The 17,771-nt window shown below is 42.2% G+C and overlaps 1 protein-coding gene across 2 annotated transcripts in view; it reads right to left on the reverse strand.

Moving 5' to 3' along the window:
* Positions 1-17,771, reverse strand: part of DPY19L3 (dpy-19 like C-mannosyltransferase 3) — an 80,841-nt gene that overhangs the window by 52,690 nt on the left and 10,380 nt on the right. For both annotated transcript variants that reach the window (XM_025368679.1, XM_025368680.1), the window contains exon 4: positions 841-931. In XM_025368679.1, coding sequence (XP_025224464.1) covers positions 841-931 — 91 coding nt within the window. The remainder of the gene's footprint in view (positions 1-840; positions 932-17,771) is intronic.

Below are 17,771 nucleotides of genomic sequence, written 5' to 3' on the forward strand. Positions count from 1 at the left end.
CCAGCATTCTGGGAGGCTGAGGCAGGAAGATCACTTGAGCTCAGGAGTTTGAGACCAGCCTGGGCAACATAGTGAGACTTCGTCTCCACAGAGAAACAAAACAAAACAAAAAACGAATGTGGTAGTGCACACCCGTAGTCCCAGCTACTTGGGAGGCTGAGGCAGGAGGACTGCTTGAGCTTGGGAGATTGAGACTGCAGTGAGCTATGATCATACCACTGCAACTAATTTATGAATAACTGCCACCAAAAATGTCAAAGCCGACTCCAAATAAAGCCTATAAAAGAGCAGTTTTTCTGTCACATGCACTCATGCTAAGCCTATCAAGTATATATTAGGTAGAAGAGATGCATGTTGGGGCTTTCATTAGATGGAGTAAAGGCAGAGTGTGGGGTCTAACCCACTCAGGGTAAGTAAAAATGCAGGAAAATGGCGACTGTGAAATAAAGGAATGAATGGGGGCACTGGGGACAAGAGAGACAACTGTAATTTTTATTTGTGTTACCAAAATGCCTCCTGTTCTCAGACAATACTCCTTTCACCTGCAAAGACCCCTTCCAAAATGATCATGAGAAAATTCAGCAACAAAACGATGAAATTGTAAAGGTATTACTTTTGGGATGGAACAGAGCTGGAAGGCAAAGAGAGGAGGGTTATATAAAGTATTACATAACTTCTTCCAGAGCAAAAAAGACATTTTCATGGAATGATTAGACATTAACAAGGAAAAGCTACACATGTTCTAGAGAGCATTTAAGTAGTTTTTAGTACACAGTACTTCTGACTAAAATATTGAAAAAAACGCAGAAGACCCCAAACGAAACTATCAGTTGTAATTACCTTGCACGAGGGTTGGAGCCTGCAGCATCTGCTTGTAGTAGGAGTAATACAAGCCACACTCTGTTCTGAATGAGATTTCTCGCTCCACTTCCTGAAACAGAGTTAGATCCTATGGGTTTACATGACCTAGTTTTGGTTTAAATACATATTATTCCTGTAGAAAGGATATATAACTGCAACTTGAAAGAGAAAAAACTCTGAAAATATATCTCAAAAAATTTTGGCAAACAAGAATGGAAGGCTGATCATTGGTAAAGTTGAGTGAGGGATACATGGGAGTCTGTCCTACTATTCTCTACTTTAGTGAATGTTTAATCTTAAAAAAATTTTTAAAGAATACATCATCATTCCTATGCAATATCAGTGAGACACAAAAAGGGATGGCAGAAAAAAAAATCTCCCACATGAAAAGAAATATAATTGCATTAGACACCTACCTAAAAGCTACCAGTATTACATAAGATCCATCATTTTCTTTTTATTCTAAGATTAAAAGGCATTCGTAGTCAAATAAGGCAGACACATGAATTTTACTCTGACAAGTGTAACCCTGGTGGGAAGAGGTTCATGCAGGTAAATGGATATATGAAATATTTAAACTGCCTTTAGGGAAGTATTCAACCCTAGAAGAACTGAAAATCTAAAGTAATAGCTATTAGCCAATTTAGTTACAAGATACTTTTATTAAATTTAAATTATTACTGTAAAACATAGAAGCAATAGACAATAATGACACTGAAGACTTTCTGGAATAATGCAATTAATACTGTTGGATGATACACTTTATCTATAGGTTAAGCAGCCCTAACCTGAAAAGCTGAAATCCAAATGAAATACTTTAAAATCGGATACTTTTTGAGAGCCAAAATGATGCCACAAGTTACCCTGAAAGTGTTATTTTTTTCACTGTACTGATGGTATGTCATATTTTTTATTGTTAAGTACTTATGTGTGAATAAGTATAAGAAAATGATTACTTATAAAGGTAGCATGTAAATTCAGAGTCAGGAACAATGGTGATGCCAAATAATCATAGATTGCCCACTAGGATGGTTGAGATAGTGACACCTTTGTTTTCTGATGGTTCAGCATCTACCAACTTTGTTTCATGCACAAACTTACGAACTACATTGTATAAAATCACCTTCGGGCTATGTGCATAAGGTATACATGAAACATAAACGAATTTCATGTTTACACCTGAATCCTATCCCCAAGATTTCTCATTATGTATATGCAAATAACCCAAAATCTGAAATCCAAGACACTTCCGGTCCCAAGCATTTCAGATGAGGGATACTTAACCTGTACCTGTAAAAGCATAAATAAAAAGTTATTATCTATGTCATTAGAGATTCTTTTACACCAGTGTTAAAAACAAAACAAACCATGTCCTAGAATCTGTAACACATTGTCTAAAATATAATTCAATCTGTCTTTTTTTTTTTGAGATGGAGTTTCACCCTTATTGCCCAGGCTGGAGTGCAATGGTGTGATCTTGGCTCACCGCAACCTGCAACTTCCAGGTTCAAGCGATTCTCCTGCCTCAGCCTCCCTAGTAACTGCGATTACAGGCATATGCCACCACTCCCAGCTAATCTGGTATTTTTAGTAGAGACAGGGGTTTCTCCATATTGGTCAGGCTGGTCTTGAACTCCCGACCTCAGGTGATCCGTCCGCCTCGGCCTCCCAAAGTGCTGGGATTACAGGTTTAAGGCACCGCACCCGGCCATGTTTTTTCATATTATAGCAGATCCACATTCCACAAACCCAGTGGGGGAAAGGATAAATACTGAACATCTCATTTTCCAGCTGATGAATTTCTTTTAGCTCATTTTGCTTTCCCCTAACTCCAACTAATTTTCATATGGTAATAAACATTTCATTAAAAGAACTACTCAGGCTGGGTGCGGTGGCTCACGCCTACAGCCTTGCACTTTGGGAAGCCAAAGTGGGTGGATTGCCTGAGCTCAGGAATTCAAGACCAGCCTGGGCAACATGGCAAAACCCTGTCTCTACCAAAAAAAAAAAAAAAAAAAAAAATTAGCCAGGCATAGTGGCATGTACCTGAATTCCCAGGTACTGGGGAGGTTAAGGAAGGAGGATTGTTTGAGACTCAGCCTACTGGGAGGCTAAGGCTGCAGTAGCCATGATCAAGCCACTCCAGCCTGGATGATAGAGCAAGACCCTGCCTCAATAAATAAATAAATAAATAAGAATCATTCATGCTATTATCTTCAGACTTAGAAATTATTTATTTAATATATTTCTGCTACCCTCTAAATCTTTTTATCATTGTTTGCTAACTCCTTTTAGAAAAATGAGAGGTACGGTAGCAAACCTTACATATTGAACTTCCTTTCACAGAAAACAAATTTTGTTTTAAATGCTTGAGGAAATCAAACATTTAAAAAAAGGCCCATCAGGTTCTGAAATTTATTTATTTATTTTTTGGAGACAGGGTCTCACTCTGTCACCCAGGCTGGAGTACAGTGGCCTGATCACGGCTCATCGTAGCCTTCGCCTGCCAGGCTCAAATGATCCTCTCGCCTTAGCTTCCAAGTAGCTGGGACTACAGGCACATGCCACTATGTCTGCCTAATTTTTGTATTTTTTGTAGAGGTACAGTTTCGCCATGTTGCCCAAGCTGGTCTTGAACTCCTGAGCTTAAGTGATCCTCCTGCCATGGCCTCCCAAAGTGCTGGGATTACAGGCAGAAGCCACAGTGCCTGGGCCTAAAATTTAATTTCAATAACACACTTGCTTCATAAAAAGGCTAATACATAATGATACAACTTTTCTAACTTTCATTGCGAGTGATTTGTGTTGTATCTTTCATAGCAGTAAAGGCAATTCTTCCGGGTAGTTATGTTAACCCACTCATTTTTTATCTTTGAGAAAAAGTGCTCTATTGCTTTTAAGAACATAAACCCAACCTGGTATCACTTGTTTCTAGAATGTACTCAGTCAAATAGCCACAGAGGCTATGAATTGATGTTAACTGAGCAAATACTAGCTTTTGTCCATGCAAATAAGAAAAACAACATTAATTATATTATTTTCTTTAGCTTCCTTAAAGTGTTCAAAGGCACTCGAGGAGTATGAAAATCCTCATGTCACATCTACATCCCAAATCAAACTGGAGAGCCAATAAAGAATGAAAGAGTGAATTATATGGTTCTAAGAATAAAAGACCAGAGAATAAGAAAAAACGTTGCTCAACATACTAAAGGTAGAAAGCTTTTGTGTCCCATCCCTCCCTTTAATACAGCCAGAATGCATAAAGAACAGAGGGGGACCTAATTAGTAAAAATGCATTCAAACATGATTAATTGGTAATCTGGCACCAGCTGTATAGAACCAAATGCTATACTTTATTAGACAGACACTTGCAAGTTTTACATCTGCTTCATGCTAACAGAACATCTGCTTCACTCATTCAAACACTTTTCCAGTTTTATGGCAATTTATACTTCGCTTGGTAGATCACACCCGTGAAAATATACACCAATAGTAGTTATCCTCTAAAGAATGCAAAACGAACAAATACTTCATATTTCAATTTGCACAGGTTCCATGGGGAATGCAATGTTGACAGAACGAAAACATCTTTGAAGATAATGACAGAAAGTAGTAGAAAGACAAAAGATTTGTATTTATAAAGAACTGTACAGCTGGCCGGGCACGGTGGCTCATGCCTGTAATCCCAGTACTTTGGGAGGCCAAGGCAGGTGGCTCATGAGGTCAGGAGTTCAAGACCCGCCTGGCCAAGATGGTGAAACCCCGTCTCTACTAAAAATACAAAAAATCAGCTGGGCGTGGTGGCAGGCACCTGCAATCCCAGTTACTCGGGAGGCTGAGGCAAGAGAATCACTTGAACTCGGAGGGCAGAGGTTGCAGTGAGCCGAGATCACGCCACAGCACTCCAGCCTGGGAGACAGAGTGAGACTCTGTCTCAAAAACAAAACAAAGCAAACAAACAAAAAACCACATGGTTTAAGTACCACAATGGTACTTAAAACCACTGAAGTAACAGTGTATATAGTAACTTAACAGAAGTACAAAAGGAAAATAAAATGACTGCTCACAATGACTCATCACATTCCCTACAGGCACTCAGATAAGTTGCTGGCAATGCCCGAAGGCTAAAGAGTCCTTTGAGACAAACGACACCCAATGTGGAAAGGAAACATCAAATTAGCTTTTAAAAAATCTCACGTAAATAGATCCCCCACATAATGTCTGGTCACCCTGGCCTGCCTTTAGCAAGAATCCTCTAAGCCTGGTTGAGCCAGAATCTCCCGCACCCCAGTGGTTCCTCTTACTCGTTTCCCAGCCACTGACCCCACCCCGCTCCTTGGTTGCCCATTCCTACTCACCCATGCTATACTAGGAGTTGAGTACAATCTCTCTCCACCACTGCAAGACCTTGTTGCAGCGGTCCCTACAGCTATCACGATGGTCCTGAATAAAGTCTTCCTCACCCTGCTTTAAAAAAAACAAAAACAACTCATGTAAAAAAGTTCTGTTTACAGGCCGGGCGCAGTGGCTCACACCTGCAATCCCATCACTTTGGGAAGTCAAGGTGGGCAGATCACTTGAGGTCAGGAGTTTGAGATGAGCCTGGCCAACATGGCAAAACCCTGCCTTTACTAAAAATACAAAAATTATCCGGGCATTGTGGCGCATGTCTGTAATTCCAGCTACTTGGGAGGCTAAGGCATGAGAATTGCTTGAACCTGGGAGGTGGAAGGTGCAGTCAGCTGAGATCCCGGCACTGCACTGCAGCCTGGGTGATGGAGTGAGACTCTTGTCTCAGGAAAAAAAAAAAAAGTTTTGTTTACAAAAATTGTCCCCCAAAATAATTAGACTGTTAGTAGTGGGGAAGCCACCGAAAAATTAACTTTATAAATGTAATCTGTTTCAGAATGAGGTTAACAAATCATCTCACCAAGAAATAGTAGCCCATAAGACAGCTGTTCTTAAAGTTCTGTACTGGGAATCATGCCCTCAGCAAACATATTTATGGCACATACATGGTTTATTGTCTGGTTAAATTCATGTCCATCTGTTAGAGGGGAATGATTCTTGCCCTAGAGTTGATTAAAGCCGTGGCATGTGAGAAGTGCCAAGCAGGGCTTGTGAGGAGGGCAGTCTGCTGCTGAAGCGACAGTTCTTCCACTGGGCCCACACTCAGGCAATCAGCAGTCTTAGCACTACTGTGCTAGTATTGTGTGGATTAACCCTATCTATTCTAAAGTCTCCTTGCTTTGCAGGAGTATTCAATGGGAAGTCATGCAAATTCGGCGATATCAAGTAAATAGGTGGAAAATGTTAGCAAACGGAAAAAAGACTAAAAAGAAGAGTGACCTTGGTGCTCACAGCCAAAGGAGAACTGCCTTCCTTATCACTGCACATTTATTTTCTGGGGAAACAAAAAGGTGCAGGAATTTAGTACTTGACCAAAAGATGTGTATGTTCCAACAAGAAAGAAGAATGCGGCTGTGTGTGGTGGCTCACGCCTATAACCCCAGCACTTTGGGAGGCTGAGGCAGGTGGATTACTTGAGCCTAGGACTTTAAGACCAGCCTAGGGAACATGGCAAAACCCAGTCTGTACCAAAAATATAAAAAATTAGCTGGGCACGATGGTATGCACCTGTAGTTCCAGCTACTCGTGGGGTTGCAGTGGGAGAATCACCTGAGCTCAGGAGGTCGAGGCTACAGTGAGCCAAGATCGCACCACCGCACTCCAGACTGGGAGACAGAGCGAGATCCTGTCTCAAAAACAAACAAACAAACAACAACAACAACAACAAAAAAACACCAAAGAAAGAACACATTGTAAATAAAGGGAAATGACTTCAGGCACGCCTCATCTCACTGTGTCTCGCTTTCCTACCCTTTGCAGATAACGTGTTTTTACAAACTGAAACTTAGTGGCAACTGTGCATCAAACAACTATCAACGCCATTTCCCCAACAGCTATTGCTCATTTTTTGTCTCCGTCACATTTTAGTAATTCTTCCAATATTTCACATTTTTCTTTATTATTATACTTGTCATGGGATCTAGGATCAGTGATCTTTGATGTCATCAATACTACTGTAATTGTTTTGGGGCACAATAAACCACACCCATCCATGTAAGACGGTGAACTGAACTGTGTGTGTTCTGATACCTCTGTCATTCTTCTGTCTCATTTCCTCTCCCCAGGCCTCTCTGCTCCCTGAGACACAATCATATCGAAATTACTAACTTTACAATAGCCTCTAAGCGTTGAAAGGAAGTGTGGCACATCTCTCACTTTAAATGGAAAGCTAGAGATGGTAAGTTAGTGAGGAAAGCATGTCGAACGTTGAGAGAGACCAAAAGCTAGGCCTCCTGTGCCAAACAGCCAAGCTGTTAACACAAAGGAAAAGTTATGGAAGGAAATTAAAAGTGCTACTCCAGTGAACGCACCAATGATAAGAATGAAAAACAGACTCATTGCTGATACGGAGAAAGTCTAATGCTCTGATAGAAAATCAACCCATCTAAAACATTCCCTTAAGCCAACGCCTAATCCAGAGCAAGGCCCTAACTCTCTTCAATTCTGTGAAGGCTAGAGAGGTGAGGAAGCTACAGAAGAAAAGCTGGAAGCTAGCAGAGGTTGGTGCATGAGGTTGAGGGGAAGTAGCCATCTCCCTAACATACAAGTGCAAGGTGAAGCTGAAAGTGCTGATGGAAAAGCTGTAGCAAGTCATCCAGAAGATCCAGCTAAGATGGCTGATGAAGGCGTCTACATTAAACAACAGACATTCAATGTAGATGAAACAGCCTTCTATTGAAAGATGTCGTCTCGGACTCTTACAGCGCAAGAGGTGAAGTCAATGCCCGGCTTCAAAGCTTCAGAGCACAGGCCGACTCTCTTGTTAGGGGCTAATGCAGCTGGCGGCTTTAAGTTGAAGCCAATGCTCATTTACCATTCTGAAAATCCTAGGGCCCTTATTAAGAATGATGTGAAATCTACTCTGCTTGTGCTCTAGAGATGGACAACAAAACCTGGATGACAGCACATGTTTTGATAGCATGATTTACTGAATATTTTAGGCCCACTGTTGAGACCTACTACTCAGGAAGAAAAAAAAATTCTTTTCAAAATACTACTGCTCATTGATAATGCATCTGGTGATTTGTGTTATTTTCACACCTGCTAACACAAAATCCATTCTACAGCCCACGGATCAAGGAATAATTTTGACTTTCAAGTTTCAATTTTTAATTTTTTTTTGAGTCGGAGTCTCGCTCTGTCACCCAGGATGGAGCACAGTGGCGCCATCTCAGCTCACTGCAACCTCTGCCTCCCAGGTTCAAGTGATCCTCCTGCCTCAGCCTCCCTAGTAGCTGGGACTACAGATGTGTGCCATCACACCTGGCTAATTTTTGTACTTTTAGTAGATACAGGGATTCACCATTTTGGCCCAGCTGGTCTTGAACTCCTGACCTCAAGTGATCTGCCCACCTTGGCATCCAAAGTGCTGAGATTACAGGCATGAGCCACTGCGCCTGGCCTGATGGTGTACTTTGGAGTATGAAAATGTCTAATTTTGATGAAGACAAATTTATTTATTTATTTTTAATCATGTGTTTTTAGTGTTGTCTCTATGAAGTTTTGGCCTACTCCACGGTTATAAAGATTCATTTGTATGTTTTCTTCTAAATGTTTTACAGTTTTAGACATTCAGGCCTATGATCCATTTTGAGTTAATTTTTGTGTGTGGTGTGAGGCAGTGGTCTAACTTCATTCTTTTGCATGTGAATATCCATTTGTTTATAGACCATTTATTGAAGACTATTCTTTTTTTTTTTTTTTTTTTTTTTTGAGATGGAGTCTGGCTCTGTCACCCAGGCTGGAGTGCAGTGGCCGGATCTCAGCTCACTGCAAGCTCCGCCTCCCGGGTTCACGCCATTCTCCTGCCTCAGCCTCCCGAGTAGCTGGGACTACAGGCGCCTGCCACCTCGCCCGGCTAAGTTTTTTTGTATTTTTAGTAGAGACGGGGTTTCACTGTGTTAGCCAGGATGGTCTCGATCTCCTGACCTCGTGATCCGCCCGTCTCGGCCTCCCAAAGTGCTGGGATTACAGGCTTGAGCCACCGCGCCCGGCCTATTGAAGACTATTCTTTCTCTACTTAACCATCCTTCCTGGTGCCCTGCTGAAAATCACTTGATCATCTAAGGATTTATGTCTGTATTTCCAATTTTATTCCACTGATCTATACATCTACCTTATGCCAGCACAAGAGTCTTGATTACTGTGGCTGTGTAGTAAGTTTTAAAATCAGAAAGTTTGAGTCTTACAACTTCGTTTTTCTTTTTCAAAACTGTTTTAGCTATTCTGAGTCCCATGAGTTTCCGTTTACATTTTCGGACTAGCTTGTCAATTTCTGTGAAAAGTCCACCTGGGATTCTCAGAGGGATCATGTTGAATCTGTAGATCAACTTGAAGACTACTGCCATCTTTTTTTGTTTTTGAGACAGGGTCTTGCTCTGTTGCCCAGGCTGGAGTGCAATGGTATGATCTTGGCTCACTTAAGACTTGGCCTCCTGTGCTCAGGTGATCATCCCATCGCACCCTCTCAAGTAGCTGGGGGTAAGTTGTGTGCCAAGCCTGACTAATTTTTTTTTTGTATTTTTAGTACAGACAGGTTTTTGCCATGTTGCCCAGGCTGGTGTTTCTTACCAGTTTTAAATCAAAATTTTGACTTCCAGATATAAAAGAGAAAGAAATCAGGATACTCCCACCCATTTTTAAAAAAATTTTTTTCTTTTCTTTTTTTTTTGTTTTTAGAGACAGGGTCTCACTCTGTCACCCAGGCCGGAGTGCAGTGGTGTGATCATAGCTCACTGCAGCCTTGACCTCCCCAGCTCAGATGACCCTCCTGTCTCAGCTTCCCAAGTAACTGGGACTGCAGGTGCACACCACCACACCCAGCTAATTTTAAAAAAATTTTTGTAGAGATGGGATCTCACTATGTTGCCCAGGCTGGTCTTGAACTTCTGGGCTCAAGCAATCCTCCCACCTTCTGCCCTCCAGAGTGCTGAGATGACAGCTGTGAGCCACTGTGCCGGCTGGCCTCCCCCATCCTTTTTTTTTTTGAGACAGGGTCTCATTCTGTCAAACAGGCTGGAGGACAATGGCACAATCTTAGCTAATGACAACCTCTGCCTCCTAAGCTCAAGTAATCCTCCTACCTCAGTCTCCCGAGTAGATGGAACTATGGGCACGTGCCACCATGCCCGGCAAATTTTTTTATTTTTTTAGAGATGGGGTTTCACCATATTGCCCAGGCTTGTCTTGAACTACTGAACTCAAGTGATCCTTGGCCTCCCAAAGTGCTGGGATGACAGGTATGAGCCACTGTGCCCAGTCAGCCTCCACCATCTTTTACCCTCTCTTCTCCTACCTCTTTTATCTTGTGTTATACATGTTACATTGCTATATTATTATTATACTATTATGTATTATAACATTATTACTTATGTTGGCATTCTTATGTACTAGGTTGGTGCAAAAGTGATTGTGGTTTTTGCCATTTAAAAGTAATGGCGGGCCGGGCGCGGTGGCTCAAGCCTGTAATCCCAGCACTTTGGGAGGCCGAGACGGGCGGATCACGAGGTCAGGAGATCAAGACCATCCTGGCTAACACGGTGAAACCCCGTCTCTACTAAAAATACAAAAAAAATTAGCCGGGCGAGGTAGCGGGCGCCTGTAATCCCAGCTACTCGGGAGGCTGAGGCAGGAGAATGGCGTGAACCTGGGAGGCAGAGCTTGCAGTGAGCTGAGATCCGGCCACCGCACTCCAGCCTGGGCAACAGAGCGAGACTCCGTCTCAAAAAAAAAAAAAAGAAAAAAAAAAAAAAAAAAAACAAAAAGTAATGGCGGCCGGGCATGGTGGCTCACGCCTGTAATCCTAACTTTGGGAGGCAGAGGTGGGTGGACTGCCTGAGCTCAGGAGTTCGAGACCAGCCTGGGCAACATGGCAAAATCCCGTCTCTACTAAAAATACAAAAAAAAAAAAAAAAAAAAAAAAAAAATTAGCTAGGCATGGTGGTGCAGGCTTGTAATCCCAACTACTGGAAAGGCTGAGGCACAACTGCTTGAACCCAGAAGGCGGAGGTTGCAGTGAGCCAAGATCATGCCAGTTCATTCCAGCCTAGGTGACAGAGCAAGCTCTGTCTCATAAATAAATAAATAAATAAATAAATAAATAATGACAAGACCTGCATTACTCTTGCACCTAATATGACAATATCTGTATCATATACATTTTGTTCTATCACTAATTTTTAGTTTTAGTCCTATAGTTAAACAAATTTGAGCCCCACTGAGCATCTTTCTGTCATTGTTTTTCCATGTATCTCATGGATGGATCAAGTTTTTCCTCTTCCAATTTTTTCAGGTATTCTTAAAAATATATTATTTCTAGGGGGAAAAAAAGGTTGTATGCTGTCTTTACATGCAATGGAATGACTGGGTTAAAACGTATAAATCACTTTCTCTTACTTGAGCATTTTCTTTTTTTTGTTGTTTTTTTTTTTGAGACGGAGTCTTGCTCTGTTGCCCAGGCTGGAGTGCAGTGGCACGATCTGGGCTCACTCCAAGCTCCGCCTCCCGGGTTTATGCCATTCTCCTGCCTCAGCCTCCCGAGTAGCTGGGACTACAGGCGCCTGCCACCACACCTGGCTAGTTTTTTGTATTTTTAGTAGAGACGGGGTTTCACTGTGTGAGCCAGGATGGGATGGTCTCGATCTCCTGACCTTGTGATCCGCCCACCTCAGCCTCCCAAAGTGCTGGGATTACAGGCGTGAGCCACCGCACCTGGCCCTACTTTCTAGGCATCATTCATGGTCTCTGACCATTAGACGTTACTGTGGAGAACCTGAATGCCAGGTTGACCTTTGTTTCTCCTTATTGGTAACTTGATCTTTTTGTCTAGAATGTCCAAAGGTTTCTTTATATATTTAAGTCCAGCAACTTCAGAGAACTCTATCCTGCTAATGATTTTTCTAGGCCAATTTATCCCGGAACCTGCTCTGCCCCTTCAATTACTAGATTCAAATTTCCTTTTATTTTTGGAAAGTTTCCTTGAATTACATCTTTAAACACGTGCTTTTTGTTTTGTTTTCCTGATTTATTGTTCTGGTTCTCTTTTTTTGGGACACAAATGATGCATGCTTGCTGCTCTTTGTCCTCAATTGTCACTTGCTTTCTCATACTGTCACTTTATTCAATCTTCCTTTCATTTTGTTGACCTCTCTCAGTCCTGTCCAACATTGCTCTTTCTGTACATTCTGCAGATTCTAGTCTCCTGTATGGTGCATCCGAGATGGTCATAATTTCTACAATGATTCTACCTTGTAATTCTATTTCTTGTCTAAAGTCTGCCAGTTCATGTTTCACTTCCTTTTGTTCTTTTCCTGTTCCCCCTTGAAGAAGGTACACAGCTTCTTACGCTTCTCCTTTGTATGCATTTTCCACAGTGGCAAATGATTATCTTTTAATGTGACATGTGTGGTTACAACCTCCACATCTCCACCGTAAAATTCTTCTGAGGACTGTTCTTCATCAATGATGTCTACTTGTTGTTCTCGTCCCTTTTTTGTTGCAGTATCACTGGACAATCTTGTCCCAGTTCCTTCCTTATCAGTTATGTCTGAATGTGGCAAGTTCTTACCACACAAGCTACTTGCAGGAAGTTCATGTGGGGGCGAGGCTGGGCACAAAGCTCAGGTCAGCAAGATTTTTCATTATATAGGGTGTTTTACAAGGGTGAGTTATTTAGTCTTTTCCTCATTTTAGTCAACAGAACTTGATAGCTTTGGGGATCTTCAAAATGCAGGTTGCCTCCCTTCATTACTGTCCTCTTAAATCCCATCTCTTACAAATATGGCTTGTCTCTGTGATCACTCCTTCTGGCCGGCCTGTGTAGCGTGCTGTTCTTCATAGCAGAGTGGATCCAAGAGAGCTGCTGCCACTATAGCCTGCACACTCATCCCATGGTCCTACTCAAGGCACTGTTGGTTTTACCCCTAAGGAGATGCCACTAACTTTGGAGGACGATGCTTTACTCACTTTATCTGACCCCTGCAGCTTGCAGACTCCTCTTTTTTTTTTTTTTTTGAGATGAAGTCTCGCTTTGTCACCCAGGCTGCAGTGCAGTGGCGCAATCTTGGTTCACTGCAATCTTTCCCGCCCAGGTTCAAGCGATTCTCCTGCTTCAGCTGGGATTACAGGAGTGCACCACCACGCCTGGCTAATTTTTGTATTTTTAGCAGAGACAGGGTTTTGCCATGTTGGCCAGGCTGGTCTTGAACTCCTGGGCTCAAGTGATGTGCCCGCCTTGGCCTCCCAAAGTGCTGGGATTACAGGCATGAGCCACCATGCCTGGCCGCAGACTTTTCTCTCAGCATCTTTCTGAGTGCCACTGGATTTAGCAGCCCCCTTGATCAAAGTTGGAACTTGATTATCTATTTTTCACATTCCTTAATTGCTCTGAGGGAATTCCAAGAAAGAAGGAACTGATAACCACTACATTGCCACTTTAAAGTGAGAATAAGTAAGCCATGTTAGGAATTTAACTGTAGTATTATAAACAATCTAGCTATCCAAAGTTGGGAGCATGAAAATAGTGGAATAATCAAGAGTATAAAAACTTCAAAAATATTAAATTATAAAACCATAACTACTTACGTAATTATAAAAGTTTTGTGAAAATGTATACATGGAAAAAGCATAGGATGTAACAGCAGATAAGGTAGATTATAAAAACTAGCTATACTCGGGTCATAAATAAGTAAAATATTTAGGCACTTAGGAGGAAGAATAGAAGGGAAAAATGAAAACTGCTTTTTGTTAAGGGTAATGAATATTAAGTAATTTTTTCATTTAAAATTTTGTCATTATTGTTACAACATAGTTTCAATAATTTAAAAAAAATACACACTCAGAAAATAAAAAGGAAGGCTATACAGATCTATCAAATACATGGCAGGGCGTGGTGGCTCACGCCTGTAATCCCAGCACTCTGAGAGGCCAAGATGGGCGGAACACCTGAGGTCAGGAGTTCGAGACCAGCCTGACCAACATGGCAAAACTTCGTCTCTACTAAAAAATACAAAAATTAGCTGGGCGTGTTGGTGCGCACCTGTAATCCCAGCTACTCTACTCAGGAGGCTGAGGCAGGAGAATCACTTGAATTCGGGAGGCGAAGGTTGCAGTGAGTCAAGACTACACTACTGTACTCCAGCCTGGGCGACAGAGTGAGACTCCATCTCAACAACAACCACAATAAAAAACAAAACTACTAAACAAAAATCACTTAAAATGCATCCACTGGCTCCTGTAACTGCCAGGACTAACCATATCGTATCCTCAAAGGCAAGCTCTGGAAGTCATATCCTTTGGTTCTAGTTCCCATCCAGATCCTTCACAGCAGCCAGTGCCTCCCCTTTTCCTCTGCCTACCCCATACCCCTCAGCCCCAGCAGTTGAGTCTACTGCAGAATACTGAAAGCTACTTAGCACTGATGACGTGCCAGGCACCATAAGGGCAGAACACCAAGTAAGAAAATGGGCTTTCACTAGCTGCACGTGGTGGCTCATGCCTGTAATCCCAGCACTTTGGGAATTTGAGGTGGGCGGATCACGAGGTCAAGAGATCGAGATCATCCTGGCCAACATGGTGACACCCCATCTCCACTAAAAATACAAAAATTAGCCGGGCACGGTGGCGCCTGCCTGTAATCCCAGCTACTTGGGAGGCTGAGGCAGGAGAACCGCTTGAACCCAGGAGGTGGAGGATGCAGTGAGCCAAAATCGTGCCACTGCACTCCAGCCTGGGTGACAGAGCAAGACTCTGTCTCAAAAAAAAAAAAAAGGCGGGGGGTGGTTTACTTTTTGTTTTTGTTTACAATAAAGGGCAGTAAAAAAGCTGGTTGCACTGAAAGGGCAATTTAGAGTTAGTGTTTGGGCTCTAAAGATAGGCAGATTACACAAATATGTAGGTCGGGCATTGTGGCTCACACCTATAATCCCAGCACTTTGGGAGGCCCAGGTGGGAGGCTTGCTTGAGGTGAAGAGTTCAAGAACAGCCTGGGCAACAAAGTGAAACTCTGTCTCTACAAAAAATGAAAAAATTAGCCGGTGCCACTTGGGAGGCTGAGGTGGGTGGATTGCTTGAGCCCAGGAGTTCAAGGTTGCAGTGACCTTGATTGTGCCACTGGCTGAGTGATAGAGTGAGAACCTGTCTCAAAAAATAGGTACAAATAAATACAGTATGTATTAAAATGCCCCCAAATAGTTCCAAGCATGTAACAGACATTCAATAAACAGTATTTTAAAAAATCTTGAATACTTTCAATTTCCCAGCATTAAGACAACAGAAAAATAACTTAAAATTTCAAAAATATGCTGAGAAAGGATACTAGATATGTATTTTCTAAGACCATGTAAAACTAGTATCTTTTCCTTTAACTTTCCAGTTGCTATTTCAGGGTTTCCACTTTTCACATACAAACAATACAACAAGCATTTAAAAATAATTTTGAATGCATAAATTCAATGTATGACTTGTCTATTATATAAGCAACACTTTTACTCTCTGAATAATTACAACTACTTCAAAATGTTAAAAAATAACATCAAAGTATTTTCATTAAACACTACCTAATTTTGATGAGGTAGGAACACGAAAGGAAAACAGATTTACTCTTCTCAAATAATTCCCCAATATAGAAATGGTATGAATTAGAGGAGATTTATAAAGGAATATACACTCTAAAAATGAGTTTTTCTTTGGTAAATAAGGTCTTTGTTCAGTGATATTTATAATTTCTAATTGTTTATTGACAGAAAATATGTACATATTTAAAAATTAAATCAGATTAATTTAAAAAAATTGAGTTCCTGAGTTGTACTACCCCATTTCAAGTGTTCAGCAGCCACATGTGCCCACTGTACTAGACAGTGCATAGACTGAACATTTCCTTCACTATAGTCCTATTGGACAATGCTAATCTAGAGAATCTAAACAAGACACTAAACCAAATGCCTACGCAGAGGTATTAACAGGTTTGAGAAATGGTTCTAACATTGGAGGATTCTTCTTGTGATATAGGAAACAAACCAAAATGTGTGCCATGGACTACTGCTTCAACAAAAAGGAAAAAAATTGAATAAGACTCTGAGCTCAATTGTAAGTTTCAGAGGACAAGCGTGGTGGGTGGGGAAAAGCGCCTGTTTTATAGCTTCCCAGATGGTATCTGAGGCACAGACAGAAACTGGCCCAGGTTCTCTTTCCTTTCTCATTTTACACACTCCTGAAACAATCTCACCCACACATCTACAAGATGGTAATATGAAAATGCCCATTTCCAACACAGACGGAACTCCTGCCTTCAGCCCCGTAAGTCTAGCTCCCTTTACTCCATATTTCTGTGTGGACTGCTTTAAAAGTGCCTCACAACATAGTCAAACCTCAGCTCGTTGTTCCCTGCCTTGCCTCCTGTGCAAGAAAAAAATTGGCTGGCCTCCGTCCCTGGTTACGGGGAGGTAACCTTGTATTAGTCCATTCCTTACTCTGCTAATAGACATAACTGAGACTGGGTAATTTACAAAGGAAAGAGGTTTACCGGAGTCACAGTTCCACGTGGCTGGAGAGGTCTCACAATCATGGAAGAATGTGAATGAGGAGCAAAGTCAAGTCTTACACGGTGGCAGGCAGATCTGGCCAGGCGTGGTGGCTCACACCTGTAATTCCAGCCCTTTGGGAGGCCAAAGTGGGCAGATCACGAGGTCAGGAGTTCAAGATTAGCCTGACCAACATAGTGAAACCCATCTCTACTAAAAATACAAAAATTAGCCAGGCGTGGTAGCACGCACCTGTAATCTCAGCTACTCAGGAGGCTGAGGCAGGAGAATCAATCGCTTAAACCCAGGAGGTGGAGGTTGCAGTGATCCGAGATTGTGCCACTGCACTCCAGTCTAGACGACAGAGCGAGACTCTGTCTCAAAAAAAAAATTAAAATAAATAAATAAAACCAACAGATCTCGTGAGACTTATTCACTATCACGAGAGCAGCACAGGAAAGGCCCGCCCCCATAATTCAATTACCTCCCACTGGGTCCCTCCCACGACATGTGGGAATTATGGGAACCACAATTAAAGATGAGATTTGGGTGGAGACACAGCCAAACCATATTAAAACTCTACGCTCCAGGAATAAAGAATCTGGCTGCTGTTTGTCCCCAGTTCCCGGAAGATATGCTCTAAATCCTCGGAACTTTAAGTGATGAGAGTGTCTTTGTTATTCATGGTAGGTTCTTCAGACCTCATCTGAGAGCCTGTGCTAGCAGGTGACAGGGTGAGCTCCTAATTTGTGTTAAGGAGATGACTCAGGATTGGGGTTGGCCATGCCAGAACACTCAACCATGTGGCCTGAGAGTCAGGGCTTTGAGCCATGTGCTAGCAGCCCAACCTCTAAGGAGAAGAAAAGGGCTGGAGATTGTGTCCAGCCTTGTGGGCAATAATTCAATCAATCGTGCCCACATAATGAAACCTCAATAAAAACTAGACACCGGAACTCAGGGGAGCTTCTTTGGTTGGCTCCACATAGTGTAACACACTGATGTGCCAGGAGGGTAATGGGCCTGACTCCACGGGGAAAAGATAATGAAAGCTTCCAAAGGGACCCTCGAAGACTTGGCTGCATGTGTCACTCCCTTTGGCTGGTTCTCATTTGTAATCTTTTGCTATAACAAATCTGTAGTCATAATACAGCACTTTCCTGAATTCTGTGAGTTGTTCTAGTGAACTGTTGAACCTGAGCGGGTGGTGGGAACCTCAGAATTTGTAGCCAGCTGGTCAGAAGTGAGGGTTGTCTGGGGGTGGGG

The sequence above is a fragment of the Theropithecus gelada genome, chromosome 19 (assembly GCF_003255815.1).
Source record: "Theropithecus gelada isolate Dixy chromosome 19, Tgel_1.0, whole genome shotgun sequence".
Taxonomy (NCBI): Eukaryota; Metazoa; Chordata; class Mammalia; order Primates; family Cercopithecidae; genus Theropithecus; species Theropithecus gelada.